Source organism: Hibiscus syriacus, unplaced genomic scaffold (genome assembly GCF_006381635.1).
Source record: "Hibiscus syriacus cultivar Baekdansim isolate YM2019G1 unplaced genomic scaffold, ASM638163v2 tig00116962_pilon, whole genome shotgun sequence".
In the NCBI taxonomy this organism is placed as follows: Eukaryota; Viridiplantae; Streptophyta; class Magnoliopsida; order Malvales; family Malvaceae; genus Hibiscus; species Hibiscus syriacus.
This window is the reverse complement of record NW_024063488.1, coordinates 4,252,974-4,274,867: the sequence shown is the minus strand read 5'-3', so window position 1 is coordinate 4,274,867 and position 21,894 is coordinate 4,252,974. Positions and strand designations below refer to the sequence as shown.

The following is a 21,894-nucleotide window of genomic DNA, read 5'->3' as shown; positions in this document are numbered from 1 at the left end:
GCTCTTTTTACAAATAATTTCTACAAAATTTACACTAATAAAGCTTTGTGAAATTGGTAAATGATATGGCATCAACAACAAGAAATCACTCGTAGAGAGAGATGAGGGCATTGAGGGAAAGGGGTGCATATAAAATATAAAATTAAGAAGAAAAAAGATGCAGCAAAACAAAGGGAGGGAGGAGTGGCGGGGGCGTGGGTCAGAGTAGACATATGATGAGGTTTTTGCATGCGTCTCGATTTCCAACCTCTCTCTCTCTCTCTCTCCTCTTTATTACTCCCTCGCCACCATTCTTTTCACCTCTGTACCTTCTTCTCTATAAACATTATTACTGTGTTAACCGGCAAAACTTTCGAGATAATATTATGAAAAAAATTAATTTATGAGATAAAGTACTCTCAAGATTAATTGCTTAAATAAGGTGAAATCCATAGTGTTGGCTGTAGGTCGTCATGTCTTTCGGGCGACCTACTAGATCACCATGTCTTCCCGGTGAGCTATAAGAGATTGCATGTGCCATGCATATCCCAACACGCTGGGCATCCGAGGTCATCCGACCGAGGCTATCCGAGAGCATCCGAGGTCATCCGACCGAGGCCATCCGAACGAACTATGCGAGGGCATCCGAGCGAGCTATGCGAGGGAATCCGAAGGAAGCCGCCGAGCGAGGGTAGGTCACCCGGAGTGCATGGCGACCTACAATGTCGCCCGGAGGGCATGGCGACCTACAAGGTCGCCCGGAGGACATGGCGACCTATGTGTTGGGACGTGCATGTGCTATGCAACACGTTCATTCTCACGTTCATTCTCTCTGTTTGAGTAAGGGTTGGTCGCCCGGAGTGCATGGCGACCTGGAGTGCATGGCGACCTACGGCCAATACTGTAGACTTCACCCTATTTGAGCAATTAATCTTGGGAGTACATTAGGTCGTGAATTAATTTCTTTCAGAACATTATCTCGAAAGTTTTGCCCATTACACTTAACAATTTCATTTACTACTTAAATTTCTTAAATCAATACTTTATATATATAATAATTCTAGCAAGTAACACCCATTTCCTATACAATGATAAAATCACTTCGTATTATTCGCATAAATAATTGTTTTAATTCTTATTTGTTTAAATTATTTGAAATTAATATTTCAACTTTTTATTAGAATAATTTTTGTTTGATAAAAATTGTTAGTGGATTATCGATCAACATATGTTGATGATGTGGTTATAGACATACATACAATTTTATGTTATAAGACGAACTTTTAAAATTTAAAGAGTATATGAACTTATAAAATTTTAATTTATATATGTATTTAATTGTTGATTTGATAAATGTCATATGATTTATTTAGATGAATTAGTATATATCACATCATTATTTGAATGATACAGTATATGTCACATCAATAATTAAAGATATGTAAATATATATTATAATAATATATGTTGATTGTTTATTGATTAAATATTCTTATTCAATTTAAATTCTTTATATTAATATTAAGGATAATGTTTTTTTTATCATAATACATTTCTTTTAGAAATTTAAACTTTAAAGGTCACACTATAATCTTCGTACAAAATGAATTGATGACATTTATTGAAGATTTTATAATCTTAATATTGTTTATCAGGAATATTATGTTTTATTAAACAATTTAAATAATTTAACTTTTCATGAAATCTTATTATGTTTTCGATTATATTGTTTTCTTTTAATTTTTGTTACATACATAACATGATGACAACAATTATGGTCGGTTTTTAACAGTGGATGATCAAAACGAAATAAAAATATAACATTGAATATGAGTTTAAGAAAAAAAGTTGATCAAAACAAAATTAAAGAAACAGTTAGATGACTATATGTAATCTGCCAAAAAAATTAATAATTAAAAGTTTTCCAACAATCAACACTACCTTATAAACGATTAATTTAAATTATATTTAAATTTTAACAAATAAAATGTCAACTTTAGAAAACTTATAAATCTCAAATGACCATTGGAAAATAAAAAGTAATCTAAATATGAAACAATTACAATGTAAACTGATTTAATACCCCAAATAATCCCCAACTCGGAACAAGTTAATAAATTCTAAATGACTAAAGATTTCATTGACACGAAGGTGTCCCAAACTTGTCATTATCGATTGCAACCTTTTCGACATGATTTGTCTCAAACTCCAATTTGTAATTATAAAATAATTACATCATTAGTTAATCACTGGTTTGGAAAAATCGAATTCCAACATTAAAATTGATAATTTCTAACATTTGTAAAATAAATTCTAAATGTTTAAATTATATTTTTAAATATTTAAAGATAAACTGATAAATTTATCTTTTTAACATTTGTACAAATAATCACTTTGTTATTTTTTAAGTAATTTAACCTCTAACATTTTAATTTTTTGTCAAAATAAATTTGTGGGATGAATGTAACATATCACGTTAATAATTGAACACATGTAAAAATGTCACATCAACAACATTTGTTGCTAACGATTTCCATACAACATGTGTTTAATAAAATCTTTAAATCCTTAACTTTCTTAAAAACTCTTTAAAATGTCAACAATATTTAGAGCAAGCGGTTAAAAGCTTTTAATTGACAACTTTTTTTTGTGTGGATGAATCGAATTGTATTATCCAAATATAATAGAATTGTTACAGAGTAATCAATCAATCTGTAACAAAGAAGACTAAAAACAACCTACTTACAACAAATATAGATTGATTAGACTATACCCCAAACATTACAAAGGTTAACATTAGTACTATCTAATCTATTAATATTTCTACCCTTAAGTTGTATTCCAACAGATTCTTTAATCTTCTTCAGCATGTCTTCAATAGTTCTATGACGACCTTGAAAAATTATGTGATTCATTTCTTCCCACAGTAAGTATATATATGCAGTCCATGAGATCTTCAAGATTGTGGTGAGAAGAGACTTACCTTTCCATGTTGAAGCAGCCGTAGCAACCATAACATCCCATGATAAGAATGTACTATTCAATCCGTTGAGCGACATTATAGAATTCCAAAGACGAACAGCAATAGGACATTGAGAAAAAATATGATTCCTAGTCTCTTACTCGATGTTGCAATTAACACAAATATCTTCATAATTGATTCTCATTTTGAGTAACTGATCTCTAGTAGGAAGTCTGTTCATCAATGCCATTCAAGTGATCAAACTGTATTTTGGAATGTGCATTGGGAATCATATAAGTTTGTGCCAGGAAACTTTCTCCCCTTTATTACGAATTGAATCCCAGATGTCCCTTAGCTTTAACAAACCAGAAGAAGAAAGAATAGTGTAAGTTGTAGCACGCAATTTAAAAATTCTATTAACAGTCCAGCTTATATTAGAACCTGCAACTTTTATCTTCTTAGATTGTGAATTAAATACTCATTAAGAGCATATATCTAACTTGGTAGTTAAACCAATACCACCTATCAAAACAACAAATACTTATATTGTATTTACTTCAAAAGTCAAGATTATGTATCAATTTATTACATTTAAAACTTCAATACGAAAAGAATCTATACAAGATTGTGATTAATCGAAATATTATTTTCGCCAAAAAGCTTTAAGCCCAAATCAACCGTCACTGAAAATTAGTAATAAGAGCAAACAACGGGTCTTTGAAGTTTGGACAAGTTTTTATTTTTATTATCGGAGTTTTAAAAATTTTAAAATATCCACTGACATTTTCAATTTATAATAAAACGGCCACTCAGTCCTTAGTATACAATTAATTTATCAACAATTTATTGAATCTTAAATTTGTTTTAACATACTAGAGATATAAGATAGTATATGTCTGTCCATAATTTTTTTAGTATGTTAACAACTCACACCTTACAAATACAACTGTTCGAACTCGAATCCTCCAAGAATAACACATTCTATTTTACTATTGATGTCCCTTATTTAGATCCATAAAGTCTAGAGCTTGATCCAATGAATATGTGTTGGTTCTTCTCTCAAAAGGTCCCGCTTCAAAACCTCATACCTTACACTTTATATTATCAAGTATTTTATCACCAATAAAATGACGATACGTGTTATCATCTTATTGAATTGTATTGATTTATTAAAAATATAATATTATTTTATGATTGAGTGGCCGTTTTGTAAGTTATTAAATTTTAATGATGAAAAGAAAAATTTACGTAAACTTTAATAACCAATGACGTAATATAGGATATTTTGCTTCAAATCAGAAACAGAGAAGAGAAAATACATATCCCAAAAATTAGCATTATTACTTGGATGGCTTTGTGATAGACTTCCAAATAAAGATTGATTGCTTGGAATGGGATTTGAGATTGATAATACATGTGTGCTTTGCAATGTCTCTTTGAAATCTAGGGATCACTTATTTCTTCATTGTCCTTTGTCTAGCTCACTGTGGGATGCGATTTTGCACCTAAATGGCATTCGAAGAAGACCACGCTCTTGGGAAGAACACATATCTTGGGCATGTGCTACATGTAAAGGTAAATCCCTACTAGTTACTATCATGAAGCTTGCTTGGACATCTTTTACTTATACTATATGGGAAGAGAGGAACAAAATGTTATTTACAGGTTGCTCAAGATCTTTTGAAGCTATGTTCAACACCATTAAAGATACCATTTCAATCAAATTATGGGGTAGAAACATTAATATGATTGATAGTGTCAATATCACACTTTGTAATCAATGAAGTATTGCTTATTGAAGTTGTTTTGTTGTAATTTTGATTGTAAGTTCTGAATACTCTTGTAAGTACTTACTGTTCTTTTACAGCAGATTTTTGCTCTTGGATAATAAAAATGAATTTATCCAAAAAAAATGACGTAATATACCTAATAATAAAGGCGTTGAAATAAATTTGATTTTCCACAATGGGGTAAATGCGTGTATTTTTCTTGTTATGAATGTATTCGGATTAGTTTCATAAAGGCAGTAATAGTAGTAATGATAGAGAAGTCAAATTCTACCAACCTTCCGAATAATGAAGAGAGTGTCATAATTCCTACAAGTTAGTATTTTTAGGACATACAAATTGTCCCCACAGGTCTCCTTTGCCTTATTTGCAAATCAAAGAAGGATACTTCAACTTTTCTCACGCATCATTACTCATTGGTATTGTTCAGTAGCAAACAAACCAAAATATGAAACTTGTACGCTCTCCCTTCGTGCACGTTTTCACCATCCAATCACAATATAAAACAAGCCTTCTTCTTTAAGCATGTTCGCCACAATTATCATTTCCCCCAGATTTATTTGTTACTCGATTTTGATCCATCATATTCAAGGATCCGACCGTTGCATTGCTGGAATTATATTAGATTTTAATAAAATCATTTCTAATTTAGAGGCTCGAACTATTACACCATAATAATGAGATAAAATAATCTTAGTGACCGAAAATGTCTTATAATATACGATTTTAATCAATTTTTTTTGGATTTACCAAAATGACCAATAAAATCGCAACGCGAACTCTAATTTTCCAACTTAGTTTCCAGATTCGCAACGCGATTTCCAGATTCGCAACGCGATTTTGAAAAATGTGTTGCGATAGTTAAAATGTGTTGCGATAGTGAAAAATCCAAAATAAGTTTACATTTAAACTATTCCAAATTCACGTGGAGTTTGAAACAATAAAGAATGTGTTGCGATAGTGTAAAAGATTCCCAAGCCATATTTGTAAGATCTTATTTTGAAACAATAAAGAATGTGTTACGATAGTGTAAAAGATTCCCAAGTGTTTGTAATGTTCAATCCCACATAGTATTGTAAACACTATTGAGAATGGGTATTTAAGGCTTGGATTTCTCACTTCCTTGTTGAGTGAAAGAGAACAAGGGAGACTCTCGCGCACCGCCGCCGCCGTCGTCTAGGGTCGGGTCGTGGTCGTGGTAATACGTGTCTTCGACACGTCCGCGCGGATACTGTATTTTTAGAGAAAATTCTTAAGAAACAAATGCAATACCACCAGTCGTTAAGAAACAAATGCAACGTGAACTTGGACTATCGCAACGAATTTGGAAAATCGCATTGCAATTTTGTATTAATTCGCATTGCGATTTTCTAGAATCGCGTTGTGATTTTATATTATCGCGTTGCGATAGTCAAATCGCGTTGTGAATCTGGAAACTGATTTGCGATACTGGAGATCGCGTTGCGATTTAGAGATCGCATTGCGATTTTGTTGGTTATTTTAACAAATCGAAAAAAAGTTGATCAAAATCGTATATTATAAAGCATTTTCGGTCACTGAGGTTATTTTCTCTAATATATTTTACTATTATATCAGGTGACCTTAACGGTTAAGACGATATTTGTTATAATTAAACATTCTAAATTCACAATCGATATTTATAAAAATATTTAAATTTTTACTTTTAAAAACTGAAAATATTTAAAATAAATATTACCTTGATTATTTTTATATATTCAGTTTGACAAAAATAAAACATAATACATAGCAACGCTATATCGGTCCACTTGGCATTTAATTTAATGATTATTCTATACACGTAGTAGTGGAAACCGCTTAATTTAAGGCAACAACTCTCCTGAGGATTGGGAGTGTAATCATTATCCACCGTCCATCATGTAGACAAACTTTGGATCATCATCAACATCAGCAACGTACATTGATACATACCACACCCGTCGTATAATTTAAGTGAAAAGGCGGTATCATCATGATCCATGGAAATCATGCACATGAAAACACCAGCACGTGATACGCACATGGTATCGATGTTCTGTTTCTTGGACACTTTGCGTTTTAGGCAAGAACTACGAGACAAGCATGATCCGGCAACAAATCTGGTGGGCTCATTAATTTTTATTTTTTATGCGCTGCTGATCTTATTCATGACGTGGCACCTCTCGTAATTTTCCAAATCCCTCTTCAATATTTACACCGCATCCTAATTAGATATTGGACTGTATACTTTTTTAGATAAAAAATAAGTTTTAATTGTTTTTTTATAATTATCATACTGATATCAAATAAAAATACAATGAATTATTAATATTTTGCACATAATATAATATCGGTATATGATTATGAGCATTTTCGAGAAAATTAAATAAATACAGGAAGCTAACAACATCCCAATTTCCAATTTCATCGCATTTAATATTCATATGATATTTTTGGGTTCACCATGATTATGTTTAGCGCAATAATGAGATTGGATAGTAATAATTATAAAGGTTTATTGTTTAACAATAAGATTGAAAATTACAAAATTATCCGTCTAGTTCAGTTGGTAGAGGACAAGGCTTTTAATCTTGTGGTTGTAGGATCGAGTCCCACTTAGGGCAATTTATAACGGAGGTCTTTCACGGAAGTTGCTCTCAATTTGGCGTTGGGGGCAACTTACTATCCTACCTCCTCTTACCCCATTACATATAAGAATAAGATCAGCTAATTTTTTAATAAGATTGAAAATTACAGCAGTGAAGGTGAAAAGCTTCCATTACACTTGAATCAATAAATCAATACTATAGAGCATACCGTATATGTATAATCCTGACTTTCATATTTTATAAAATCAGGTGATTAATATTCATTGTTTTTTATATTTTATTACATTGTATCTTTATTTTTTTATTTTTAATAATTTTATTTTTATGACACGTTTTTAGTCATTTAACCGTTACTTTTATTTATTTTTCTCAAGGTCAGATATTACATAGTCACAACCAACTGATCATGATGATACTTAATTACTATCATGTTGATTTTACTTGATTTTGACTCTTAGATTGGATTTAGATACATAATTTGCGTTCATATATAAAAAAAATCACTTCGCTCAACTCTAATTTGTTGTTTATTGATGATCTTTAATAGTTTGATCTTATTTGTGGTTCGTTTTTTGACGCGGTCAGATATGTTCGTATCTATATTTTGCTCGAGTTTATTTAATTAAGTTTTTTTAACCTTTTCTTTGTAAGGTTCTTGTGTGAATTTAAGTGACTAGTTTCTTATACAATTGATCATAGGAATTTTTTTTATTAGATAAGTATAGAAAAAATATTACTATATTACGCTCTTAAGAAAATATTTACTAAATTATGATTTTTTGTAACAAAATTATTGGATATCTATTTAATTATTTGTTTGATTCGATGAATCTATTTTGGATCATAGCAAATGCTTCAAATAAAGTGTTTTGTGACCCTAAATTATTAGACAATAAAAATAATGCAATAATCTATTTAGCGTTTTTGAATCCCCGGTTGAAGTTGGTTCCAGGTCCAACAAGCCCAAACAAGCAACAAGATCCATGCCCATCATAAAAGCAACGTACGTTGCTGCATAACCGCCCCTCCCACGCCCGCCCATCTCTCACGTTCAAACGCACTTCCAAATTATTCTCCTATTTTTACTTCTCAAGTTCATCAGTATATATATTCTCTCACTATCGTTCACTAGCCTGAAATCTGAATCTTTATACAAGCGATTAAATCGAGGACTGATTAAACATGGAGTATTCCAGGGGTTTGATCTATTGAACTTGTTTTTTTATTGTAGCAGCTGCCATGAATGGCTGGGTTGAAGCTTCCAAGCAGTTCAAAGTGGGCGATCATATAGGTTGGCAGCAGCCCAGTGTGAACAACCCTGATGTGTATAGCCAGTGGACGAGCAGTAAAAGGTTTCGTGTTGGAGATTCCCTTTGTGAGTTTTTTTTTTTACTTTTTAATACCCATCACTGGAGCTTATTTTTCTGTGAAGTTTCTGATGTTTAGCTATATTATATTCTCTACTGCATGCAGATTTTGAGTTTGGTCGGAATGATTCAGTCCTTGTGGTGGACAAATGGGATTATTATCACTGCAACTCAAATAATCCCGTCTATTTGTTTAACGAAGGAAACATTGCTGTCAATCTCTATAGGCCTGGGTCCTTCTATTTCATCAGTGGAATCCTCGATCACTGCAAGAATGGTGAGAGATTGATGATCCAGGTGATGGGTTTGCACCAAAGAGAAGAGCCTCCACCTGCCATTGCGAATCCCCATGAGGCTGGGCTTGCACCGGGGCCTCATCCTAGTTCAGGAATAGTTGTTACAGTGGCACTTACTTCACTCTTTCTAGCTCTTATCGTCACTGTTTTAGCTTTGGTATGACGTGCACCGTAAACCTCTTAGTTTTCTTTGTTTTAGTAGTTTTTTCTCTCTCTCTTCATTCAGTGAAAGACATTAATGTTTGTTACATTCGTATTTGAATTCATCATTTACCAAAGTATTTCATTGGAACCAATATTTGATAAACTTGTCTATGCCATGAATCATGATTGACACTGCAAACTGCTTGAGTTTAGTATGAGCAATGATGAGCGGCAACCTCATTGAAGCAGTTTCCATTTAAAATATCACGGTGATGCTAACCAGGAAGATAACGACGGATAACGATATGCCTCAACATATTATTACCGACCATTTTATCGTATTGAACCTAAGAAGTGTAAATATTCCCTAGAATTCATTTGGTAAAATCCTAAGGTGGTTATTTATATAGTTTACCCTTTCATTTAAATTAAAATAAATTGTGATAATTCAAGTGGGCACAAGCCCATTGTCCAGCGCTAGTGCGCTGTCACGAACATCTTAATGTAAGTCATCCCGATCAACGGTTGAGATTGATTACAAACGTTAAGGAGTACGCTAAAAACCTTACACCGTCACTCACATATCAAAACCCCCTGCCTATAATAGAATATTATGACTCCATTCCCTCCGTGGAGTTCCCCAAGCTGTCATTTTTTGCCATCTCTATTCTCTGGAGTGTTCTTCCTTATCCTCAAAAATACTACTAGAACCTAGTCATTTCAAACTACAAACCGCCGTTTCCATGTAAATTTTCCCACTTCTCATCGCTTAGTAAACGTTTCCTACTAGTATTTAACCTCATGTTTCCTCAATGCTGAGAAAACCGAGTTTTCGTAGTATATGTGAAGCTACCTATTGCTTAGTTTTATCGGTGATGGAACTTACATTTAAGCCAGCACAAGCTTTTATTTTAGTTTTCTGGGTTTTTGTTTATATGGGTCGATAAAAGAAATGATAGAAGAAGTTCATTTTTTAGTTTTTTCATCTCAATTTTCAAGGTAGCTTTAAATATATGAATATATATCTGTATATTTGTATAGTTGTTGCTGGGGTAAGTACTGAAAATTTATTTTCTAGTGTGATATCTGATACTTATTTAGTAAATTGGTTCAGATATGGCTGCTGGATGATCATATATAGTTTCTGTTAAATGGCTAACTTAAATTGGTGAAAATTTTATTTTCGCTTTTGAATTGGATTTTGATTATTGTGTGACAATTTACTTAGCTCTGCATTTATTTATTAAGAATAAAGAGTTTGAAACTCTTGCAAGATAAAGCTACTAAAGATTCAGAGTTATTATTATTATTATATTTACTGGCTATTATTAGTCAGTAAGAATGTGAAACTTTATGTAATAACACACTCTTCTTCAGCTTTATCTATTTTAGTGGCCACTAATTGGATTTATGCGTCTTGTGTTTAATGTAATGTTTCAGGTTCTTGAAAGAAAATGACATCATCTTTCGTTGCAATGTCATCAATTGCCTCTCTAGGATTTTCTAGCAGTAAGAAAATGGATAAAAAGTTTTTGAACTCTTCAGGCCGATTGTCATCGTTTGATTCTATATCATCAAGTGCCTTTCTAGGAAAGAAAAAGAAGGTGATTTTACAGAGAGGACAATCTTCCAAAATTCGGGCTATGGCCAAGGAGTTGCATTTTAACACGGATGGTTCTGCTATCAAGAAGCTACAAGTTAGTTTCAGTGAATGATTTGTTTAGTAGGACATCCTCTGGCAATTTGTTTGATGCATGCTTACTTCTTTTCCATTTCAGACGGGTGTTAACAAACTTGCAGACCTAGTTGGTGTTACTCTTGGTCCGAAAGGAAGAAATGTAGTTTTAGAGAGCAAGTATGGCTCCCCAAAAATTGTTAATGATGGTGTAACTGTTGCTAAGGAGGTATGTTTGATACATCGAAGCAATAAACAACAAATAGTAACCAACCGCTGGTCTTTCCTATTTTGATTGCATGTATCAATGTTCTGAATTCTTCAAATGATTAATGATCACGGGTTCTCTTCTGCTGAGTTTGACTGGAATATTTCCCATTTTTTTATTTTTTTATGATTTTTCATTTAATTTTCTTAGGTTGAGTTGGAGGATCCTGTAGAGAACATTGGTGCTAGATTGGTGAGGCAGGCTGCTTCAAAGACCAATGATTTGGCTGGTGATGGAACAACCACATCAGTTGTTCTCGCCCAAGGTTTGATAACCGAAGGTGTAAAGGTTTGTAAGATCTTTCTAGCAAACATCTCATTGGATATTACCTTTCCTGTCTATTGCTACATTGGTTTCTGGTTTTTGGTTATTCTCTCCAGGTGGTTGCTGCTGGTGCAAATCCTATTCAGATAGCAAGAGGAATTGAAACAACTACTAAGGCCCTGGTGTCTGACCTCAAATCGATGTCCAAAGTGGTAAACCGGGATGTTCCTTTTTACCATGATTCACATATTTTGAACCTAATTTTACATTCTAAACGGAGTTATAACATTAGAAATTTTCTTGATGTCTATCTGGGAGGTAAATTTTATCATTTGATTTTGGTCTGCAGGTTGAAGACAGCGAACTGGCAGATGTGGCTGCTGTTAGTGCTGGAAACAACTATGAAGTAGGAAATATGATTGCTGAAGCTATGGGAAAAGTGGGAAGAAAAGGCATAGTGACTCTTGAGGAAAGTAACAGTTCGGAAAACAACTTGTATGTTGTTGAAGGGATGCAATTTGACCGTGGTTATATCTCTCCTTACTTTGTTACCGACAGTGAGAAAATGGTTGCTGAATATGAAAATTGTAAGGTACTTGGCAAGTGTTATGGATCAATTCCAGGGCAAGTTGCTCTTTTCTACAGGTGGATCCCTCAGGATTCTATTTTGAGATCTCTGACTTCAAGTTGTTTTATGCAGTTACTCCTGGTTGACAAAAAGATAACAAACGCAAGAGATCTTATCCATGTTTTGGAAGATGCTATTAAAGGGGTTTACCCAATTATAATCATTGCAGAGGACATTGAACAGGAAGCTCTTGCTACTCTTGTTGTAAACAAGCTCAGAGGGTCACTAAAGATTGCTGCAATGAAAGCCCCTGGTTTTGGAGAGCGCAAAAGTCAATACCTTGATGATATTGCAATACTCACTGGAGGTTTGTGCAGCATCTTATGAAAGCCATACGTCAGATATCTTCATTTTTCTCTTGTTAGAACTTATTGTATTATATATTTAGGCACTGTGATAAGAGATGAGGTTGGGTTATCATTGGACAAAGCTGAGAAGGAGGTCCTAGGGCATGCTGCAAAAGTGGTGCTCACCAAGGAGACCTCTACGATTGTTGGTGATGGAAGTACACAGGAAGCAGTGAATAAGAGAGTTTCCCAGATCAAGAACCTTGTTGAGGTGATTTGAATTTGGATCCCTTTCTTCCCTCCTATGCACCTTTGTCGTTTTTGCTAAATTTGTGAGTATATTATATATGCAGGATACAGATCAGGAATATGAAAAAGAAAAGCTCAGTGAGAGAATTGCAAAACTCTCGAGTGGTGTTGCTGTCATTCAGGTAAGCCTTGGTCTTGCATGGTTCATTGTTGATGATTTATTTAAATATATGTGGTATACTATCATCTTTGTTTTTATGTTGTTTAATTAATTATTTGTGTTTCTAGGTTGGAGCACAAACAGAAACCGAACTAAAAGAAAAGAAATTGAGAGTGGAAGATGCTCTCAATGCAACAAAGGTATTTTGCTTGAAATTTCTGATGAAAGATGCTGAAGATGTTGTACTACAAAATTCTATTCCCTGACACCTGCTACCAGGCTAAAGCTTAATTTTGAAACATCAATTATTTTTAGGCAGCTGTTGAAGAAGGCATTGTAGTTGGTGGAGGTTGCACCTTATTGAGACTTGCAGCAAAAGTTGATGCCGTTAAAGAGACTCTCGAGAATGATGAACAGAAGGTCATTCATGCCTTGAGATTTTAATTTATCTGTTGGCTGTGGATATAAAATATGAAATGGAGCCTTTTGTCTGACCTAGTAATTGTTGGCAGGTTGGAGCAGATATTGTTAAAAGGGCATTGAGCTATCCAATGAAGTTGATTGCGAAGAATGCTGGGGTCAACGGGAGTGTTGTTATCGAAAAGGTATCGTGATGGATCATGTCTGATCATTTTTACCTTAATACACTCGTTATTAGCTCTCATTTGGTTTATCCATCTTTTATCATCAGGTGCTGTCAAATGACAACCCTAACTATGGTTATAATGCTGCAACTGGAAACTATGAGGATCTGATGGCAGCTGGTATTATTGATCCTACAAAAGTGAGTTTCTCTATTGCTCGAGAATTTTCTCCCATTTTTCTCTTTTCAAGAAGGAAACAAAGGCTGATTTATTGACACGAGTGCCGAGAACTCCCTGGTTCATGCAAGCAAGAAAAGAAAAATGGTTGTGTCAAGTTGAACATTATGTTTCACGATTATCAAGTAATCTTGTGGTTTTCTGAAAACATAGGTGGTAAGATGTTGCTTGGAGCATGCAGCATCTGTTGCAAGGACATTCCTCACTTCGGATGCAGTGGTTGTTGAAATCAAGAAACCCGAACCTTTGCCTACCGGAAACCCTATGGATAACTCAGGTTTTTACAGTTGATTAGAAGCCAAACTCAAATGATTTTGACGATTCATCATTTAGGCTTTATCAAATTGTTGGTTAACCAATTCCTTTGCTTTTTTGTGTGTGTGACAGGTTATGGGTACTAAACTATTATGCACAATGATTATGCACATCGATCCCTGTCTTCACGTTAGCAAGTTACTTAAGATTCAAGTATGATCAAAGAAATATTGTATTTGAATAGATTATGGCTGTAGGATGGACGTTGTTGAAACTCATATAATGCAAGGGAAGAAGATGTCAATATCCAAAGTGATAGCAAATTATGTGTTCTAAAATTAATTCGCCAACTTTAACTTGAGGCGCACATCAGCATTTGATGGTTTCCAGTATTAGCTCAAAATTTTATATCATTGTCGTTAAGCTGAGCCCAGAGTTTTGAATGTTTAGCAAGAAATTTCATCATTGATTTTGACAAACATGTTGACTGAAACATCAAGACTATTAAAAAATTAAGATCCTAGCAACCCTAAATTTTTTTTCCTGTTAATATAGGGGAAATGATTTCGTGTGGGTTTCTTCTTAATCCCCAAACTCTCAAACGATCGTTTTCTCTATTGTTGAGCCTAAAAGTCACTAATATTTGTGTTATATTTTTCGGCCACACTTCCTTGGGTGTGAAACTTCTTTTAATACCAGTTTCTTGGTGTACATTCCTCCAATCATTTTTACACACGTGCATGGCATCATATGTCACTCCAAGAAACGACAATTTTGTTTTATAGTACCAACCAATCAAATTCATGGAATCTAACCCTCTTTATCTTCGTGGTTCTTGTACAATAATCCAATCTCCTATCGGATGTTTTCCTTAACAAAGGCTTCAACCTGTTTGTAAAACAACTCGAGGGAAGTGACTCCACCTTCAAGCTCAAGATAAACCAACTTTCACTGATTATTATTTTTTAAATAATTTATTTCATTTAAGAAATAATTTATTTAGGTTTGGTGGGAGTAGTATTTGTTATTTATATTTCAGTACATGAATTAACTAAATATTTTTAGCTTTCTGTATTCAACATGTAATTTTAAAACAGCAGATAACAATAATGATGAAGCACACTTTGAAAGGTTCAAAATCATATCAGTATTGTGGTTTTCTGGTAATGGTTTTCAGCACATGGAGGGTGACCTGCCCTAATCCAACACTGCAATAAAAGCTACCCCATATTCTGATGTCGTATATGCGAGGGAATTCATCGGTTCATATTATCCGTTTTATTATACGTGTTTTTAAAAAAATGTTGAGCTATACAATTTAATAAGTTAAATTTTAAAATAATTTTTGAAATTTAGTTTATATATAATATGATTAAAAAGTTTATTTTAAAAATAACTCTATACATATTTTTATTTATTTAGATTCGGTTTCCAATAGCAACTATCGCAATAAACGACATGACAGCTTTTTACGTTTATTACTCACCAAATAATTAAATTTATATAAAGTTAAAATGGGCAAAACTTTCGAGATAATGTTCTGAAAGAAATTAATTCACAAGCTAATGCACTCCCAAGATTAATTGTTCAAATAGGGTGAAATCCACAGTGTTGGCCGTAGGTCGCCATGCACTCCGGACGACCTTGTAGGTCGCCATGCACTCTGGGCGACCTACCCTTGCTCAAACAGAGAGAATGAACGTGTTGCATGGCACATGCACGTCCCAACACATAGGTCGCCATGCCCTCCGGGCGACCTTGTAGGTTGCCATGCACTCCGGGCGACCTACCCTCGCTCGGCTTCCCTCGGATTCCCTCGCATAGCTCGCTCGGTTGCCCTCGGATGCCCTCGCATAGCTCGTTCGGATGGCCTCGGATGCTCTCGGATGGCCTCGGATGGCCTCGGATGCTCTCGGTCAGATGGCCTCAGATGCCCAGCGTGTTGGGACGTGCATGGCACATGCAATCTCTTGTAGCTCGCCGGGAAGACATGGCGACCTAGTAGGTCGCCCGGAAGGCATGGCGACCTACGACCAACAATGTGGATTTCACCTTATTTGAGCAATAAATCTTGGGAGTACTTTATCTCGTGAATTAATTTTTTCCAGAACATTATCTCGAAAGTTTTGCCGTGAAAAGGCAATGATTCATTTTTTAATAAATTATAAAATTAAATTAAAATTTTATTTGTTTAACATTTTAATTTCATCTCTAAACTATAACCCCCATTTTAAATTGATCCTCAAACTTTTGAACATTCCAAGTTCATCTTCAAACTATGGCATTTATTCTAAATTAGTCCTCAAGCTTTTGAACATTTCAATAATATCCCACTAAATCATTCAAAACTTCAAAGTTGAAATTAGAATATTTAAAAGTTGGGAAACGATATAGAATAAGAGTTATAGTTTGGGATGAATTTGATATGTTCAAAAGTTTAAGATTCAATTTAAATCGAGGATCATAGTTTAGGAACATATGATACATAACTCTAAAAATAAATCTCTTACAATAACATAAGATTACTTCAACAACAAAAAAACTAATCACTCTCTTTCTTTCCTATTGTAATGTTTCTCTTTTAATTAATCTTTGATTTGGAATTTTAAACTGTATATTGATAGACGTTTACAATCAGTGAAGGTAAGTTGGAGTTAAATTATGATCAAATTAATTTTGTCAACGAGTCATGGTCATTATATGTATTTTTATATTAATGTTAGTGATGCTTATTATTCACCATAAAAAAAATACTTAACAAATCTTTTTTTTTTTTAATGTGAAGTATTCAGCTCTGTAAAGGCTTAATATAAAGGAGCTTTGACTTGGCGGAGCTACGCCAATCTTCAATTTCTTATAGTATAGAACAATGACAGCCAAGAGTCGGTAATTTTCATTATATGTGAGTAAATTAAAGGAGCATTTATCTGTAATTGCAATTATTTTTTTTAATAAGGTGGATCTGGTTAAATTTAATTACTGGAAAATTAGTTTGCCAATTCTCTCGATTAACAGATAAGAAGAGTGAGTCATTTTCGTGTGCCCAATGAAAAATCCACTGTCACGCATTGGCTCTTGGTTGATAGGTGCCTCAATGTCTCCCATAAGATAACCCAATTTTCAGAGCTATTGTCTCTTTGACGTTTGACACACTATCTAACAGCTGCGGATTCCAGAATTTTATATCCATTATGCATGTCATATTAAACCATAAAATTATAAATTTAAATCTTAAATTATAATTTAACAAAAAATATGATATTAAAATAATTTTTTTCACAGTATAGAAACGATTAGTTTTATTAAAAATAAAAAATATCCTAATTACAATAAAAAAATTATAACCACAATTATAAACTAAAACACATAATAAGAATATTTTCTATAATTATTAACACAAAAACTATACACTTAAAATCACATAATGGCCATGTAAAGAAAAAGTTAAAAACTTCACCAAATAAACTTGAATAAAAGGTAGATACGAACATATCTGACCGCATCGGCAAAACGAACCACAAAAGAGGATCAAGCTATTGAAAGACCGCCGACAAAACGTAAATCAAGATCAAACGACGTGAGAAAAATATCAACAAATGGAAATTGCGTATCCAAATCTAATCCGAGGGTCCAAAGTAGAGAATATCAACATTATAACAAACGAGCGCTATTTTGATTGCGATGTCAAATCCAACCATGATAAAAATTATAAACAAAAATAACGATCAAATGACAAAAAACGTACCAAAAGATAGATGAAACATATAAAAAAATATAAGAAAACATGTCATAAAGACAACATTATTAAAAAATAATTATCATTGCATCATTACCAGATACCACAACGACCTCGTTATGTGAGACCATACACGTAGGATCACAAGAGTAAACTCACCCTAATGAATCAAAGGTAGATACGAACATATCTGGCCGTATCGACAAAACGAACCACAAAAGAGGATCAAGCTATTGAAAGACCGCCGACAAAACGTAAATCAAGATCAAGCGACGTGATAAAACTATCCACAAATGCAAATTACGTATCCAAATCTAATCCGAGGGTCCAAAGTAGAGAATATCAACATTATAACAAACGAGCGCTATTTTGATTGCGATGTCAAATCCAACCATGATAAAAATGATAAACAAAAATAACGATCAATTGACAAAAAACTTACCAAAAGATAGATGAAACATATAAAAAAAATAAAAGAAAACATGTCATAAAGACAACATTATTAAAAAATAATCATCATTGCATCATTACCAGATACCACAACGATCTCGTTATATGAGACCATACACGTAGGATCACAAGAGTAAACTCACCCTAATGATTGAAGATGACACGTCAATATCACCTTAAGATCATGTGATGTTTGTTCCAGTGACCCTAATATTGATGTGTCACTTTAAAATAATACCACATCATCATTGATTTTAAATATAATTTTAAAATAAAATAAACTTTAAATGCTAAAATAAAATAAAAATAATATTTTAAACGCTAAACATATAATGTAACAAAATAAAAATAAAAATACAAAACACCCGTTTTGTCGGCGTGTCAACATCAATTATAAAATAACGTTTTACCTCATTTATTTGACATTATGTATATATTTACAATCAGATTGTCACCGTCTTTCCTTTTTTTTAAAATCCTATGCAACGGTGTTTTCACGTCACTGCCTCAATTTATTTTATCCATTTTCATATTCCTGCAACGGTACTTTTCTTTTTGTACCGTTATAAGCCAACTGTATATTATTAGTATTTTTTTACAAGGAATAAGTTTATATAAGAGAGAATAATACACCTTTAACCATTAAGAATTTAGAATTATAAATACTTAATCATTTGAATTATGACCAAAATCTTCAAAAAATATATTATAACATATAAAATTAGGATTTGTGAAAAGGATATTGTAGACGTTTGATTTCGACCATATCATATAATAAATATATTATATAATAATATATATATTTATACTTTTCTTTTTATTTTACAGAACCAAATAAGTATACAACGGCCCACTTGTGTTCAATCCAGTAACAAATCCTAAGGCCGATTAGGGTTCCTGATGTCTCGGCAGTTTTTCATCTCACCCTAGCATCGCATGGTCAGCAGTCCACGTCCAGGAATCCCACGACCGAATCCCTCGGTCAATAACCATCACCAATGTCCGAGTTTCACGGTCACACGCAATGATCCCGAAACGTCCGACAACACCAACAACCCACGAAGGCAACCAAGTTAGAATAGGACTCAAATGCTTAGCAAATCCTAGGCTATAAATAAGGCATGTAATCAACACAGAAAGGGGGATTTTTTTTTCTCAGAAGATAAATACCAGAGAGCTTTAGACACAAAAGTACTCAAAAATCCACGAAGCAAATCAGAGTTATTGTAATCGTTTCGAAAAGAAATAAAAAGGTAGCAGTGTTTTTACCTTTGTCCATCCGTTTTCTTGCCTTTGCATGCTGATTTCTAGGCCTTGCATTTTGATTCAAAAGACAACCCAGAAAAAAGAAAAAACGTTTTCAGCCGATGAACAAAGGGAGAGTTTCAAAACTTTGAAACTAGATCTACTCCCTGAGGCTCGTTATTTGTTGGATTTTTTTTCATTTTTGAGTAGCGTGGGTAAAGGGCTTTCGAACTGAAAGGAATGAATTTTTTTGCCGCCGATGAACGGCGACGGCGAGGCGGCGCTCGGAGGCCAAAGGCCGGATTCTGGAAAACCTGGTCCATGTTCTTCGTGTCTGAAGAACAATGGCGATAGAGAAATGAGAGAATGAGACGGGGGCCTTTTTTTTGACTTCTGAAGAAAGAAATGAAACTAAAAAAACTTTTTGAATCCTATATTAAGCCCGTTTCAGCCTTACGCCCGACCCGTTGAATTCCTCGGACCCGCGTGTTTTTGCAAGAAGCGAGAGATTTGCGTTTTGGTTCTCCAGTTTCAAAAACCTTTAATTTGGTCCTCTGAATTGATTATTGAACCCGAAATCCTTGTAAATTGACCCTTGAGTTTATTTCGTTTTCAATTTAGTCCCTACTATTATATACTATATTTTCATTATTATATATTTATATATATATATATATTTTTATGCATATTTTTATTTTATTATTTATTATATATATACATATATATATATACATAATCATCGTTATTTTTATTATTTTAAGTATTATTGATAACGTATAAACATACATTTTTCTCTTTTTCTTTTATATTATATGTATATTTATTTCTATTCATTTGTTTTATTTTATATTTGATATTTATATATATTTTTTTTTGTGTTTTTTAACATCATTATCGTTTTTATTTTATTCTACTTTATATTTTTTATTTTATTTTCATTATTCCTTTTTTATTTTGTATGTACATATTTGATTATAGCTATTTATTTATTTATTTATTTATTTTATTTATTACCATTATATATATCTTTTTATTTTTCCCAATGTTTATATCTTTATTATTATTACCATCATATATATTATTTTTATATTCTATATTTTCCTCGTCTTATTTGTTTTCCATTTTACCTTAGGTGTTTTATTTGCATTTCTTATCTAATATATGTCTTGATCTTTTAAGGGTACAATTTGAGCAATCTAAGGTAAGTAATTTGGATTGTCATTTTACATTTTAATTTAAATTTACAACTTTCTTAATTAAAGACAACTGGAAATTACATAGTACCGAAAGGGCAGTTCAAGGGTGTTAATCCTTCCTTAGCTGTAACCGACTCCCGAATCCGACATATCTTTGGTAAGACGCAGATCAGGTAAGACATAAGGTATCCGATTAACCTATTTATTTTTAAATAAATAATCGGTAGCGACTCCAATCCCGTTATTCAAGTCGAAGCCCAATTCCGGAGCCCACAACCGAAAGACGGTTACGACAGATATGAAAAAGCTTGCCTTGTAAGACCCTACGAATGGAAAACAACTAACAACTGTAAATTGATATTGATAAACATTTAAATTAAAGAAAGGAAGTATCAATTTCTTCAAGTGGTATAGATATTTATATATTTTTGATAGAATTATGAGAAAACCTAAGTATGATTTGATATATTACAAAATATATGGAAAGTGATAAGTGACCCGTTGGCAAAAATATAGGCAAACAAATGGAATAACCCCCCCCCCCCTCAGAATTACAGTAACCCTTTTAAAGTAAAGCAGTGGGAAAAAGTAGAGAATTATTCCCAAAGGGAACTAGTTCCAAAGCTGCTTGCGGTTAGGTTCTCTGTAACCCATATCTGATCAGAGAACCCTCCGTAGAAATCTAGTGGTGGATACACCCACCCATCGACCGAGTCAAGGAGTGTAAACTCGTTCCGCGAGTCAAACAAGGAGTCGAAGTTCCCATCTATGTTGGGTAACTGAACGATTTCACTCAGCTCCTCGGGTTCTTCAGAGGCATTGGACTCTGAGGGAGATGAAGACTCGGATACCGAAGACGACGATGATGAAGAAGAAGACGATTGGGTGTTGGAGTTGACCATTGAAGCAGCTTTAACAGCGGCAGCTCGGATGTCACGGGGCAGTAATGAAACCGGTCGAGGAAGCGAGTCCACAAGATCCGGGAAGTTAAGAATGGCGGCTTCACCTTTGATGGCCAAAGCAGCAACGTCGTGAGCACGAGCCGCCATTTCTGCGGTGGGGAAAGTGCCGAGCCAAATGCGAGATTTCTTGCGGGGTTCACGGATTTCCGACACCCATTTGCCCCAACTCCTCATTCTCACTCCCCTGTAAACTGGGTATTTGCTGTCTTCCCTGGGTCTTTTAGCTTTGCTGCGAGTTTCTGTAGAAGTAGAAGAAGAAGATGTGTTCGAGTTATCATTGCTGCAACTCTCAGTTTCTGACGATGAAGAATGGTTTGGTCTTGTCATTCGGCTTTGCTTTTGAGAATCTCCGAGGCACACAATTAAAAGCTACAGAAAAGTGGGAGAATATATAGAGAAAATTGGGGAATGAAAGGTCACTGTGAGACAGAAAAAAAAAGAAAAGAAGAAAGACGCTCCTTGTCTCCTTCCCAATGTGACCCCTCAACCTACCATTATTTGAGATAGACAAAAACTTGTGAACAAAGTGCAAGAAAAATTTCAGAATATGCGAATTT

The 21,894-nt window shown here is 33.7% G+C and overlaps 3 protein-coding genes across 3 annotated transcripts; 2 read left to right on the top strand and 1 right to left on the bottom strand.

Moving 5' to 3' along the window:
* Positions 1-8,492: 8,492 nt before the first annotated feature.
* Positions 8,493-9,225, top strand: LOC120190357 (mavicyanin-like). Its single transcript, XM_039193446.1, has 2 exons — positions 8,493-8,709; positions 8,808-9,225. Exons 1-2 carry the CDS (start codon positions 8,574-8,576, stop codon positions 9,158-9,160), a joined length of 489 nt encoding a protein of 162 aa, XP_039049377.1. The 5' UTR covers positions 8,493-8,573; the 3' UTR covers positions 9,161-9,225.
* Positions 9,226-9,778: 553 nt separating this feature from the next.
* Positions 9,779-14,071, top strand: LOC120189944 (ruBisCO large subunit-binding protein subunit beta, chloroplastic-like). The gene is made up of 15 exons (XM_039193077.1): positions 9,779-9,886; positions 10,582-10,838; positions 10,920-11,045; positions 11,235-11,372; positions 11,465-11,560; positions 11,698-11,940; positions 12,049-12,283; positions 12,365-12,534; positions 12,617-12,694; positions 12,801-12,872; positions 12,988-13,092; positions 13,185-13,277; positions 13,364-13,456; positions 13,647-13,770; positions 13,881-14,071. Exons 2-15 carry the CDS (start codon positions 10,596-10,598, stop codon positions 13,892-13,894), a joined length of 1,830 nt encoding a protein of 609 aa, XP_039049008.1. The 5' UTR covers positions 9,779-9,886; positions 10,582-10,595; the 3' UTR covers positions 13,895-14,071.
* Positions 14,072-20,928: 6,857 nt separating this feature from the next.
* Positions 20,929-21,683, bottom strand: LOC120190070 (ethylene-responsive transcription factor TINY-like). Its single transcript, XM_039193195.1, has one exon. It carries the CDS (start codon positions 21,662-21,664, stop codon positions 20,972-20,974), a length of 693 nt encoding a protein of 230 aa, XP_039049126.1. The 5' UTR covers positions 21,665-21,683; the 3' UTR covers positions 20,929-20,971.
* Positions 21,684-21,894: the final 211 nt, after the last annotated feature.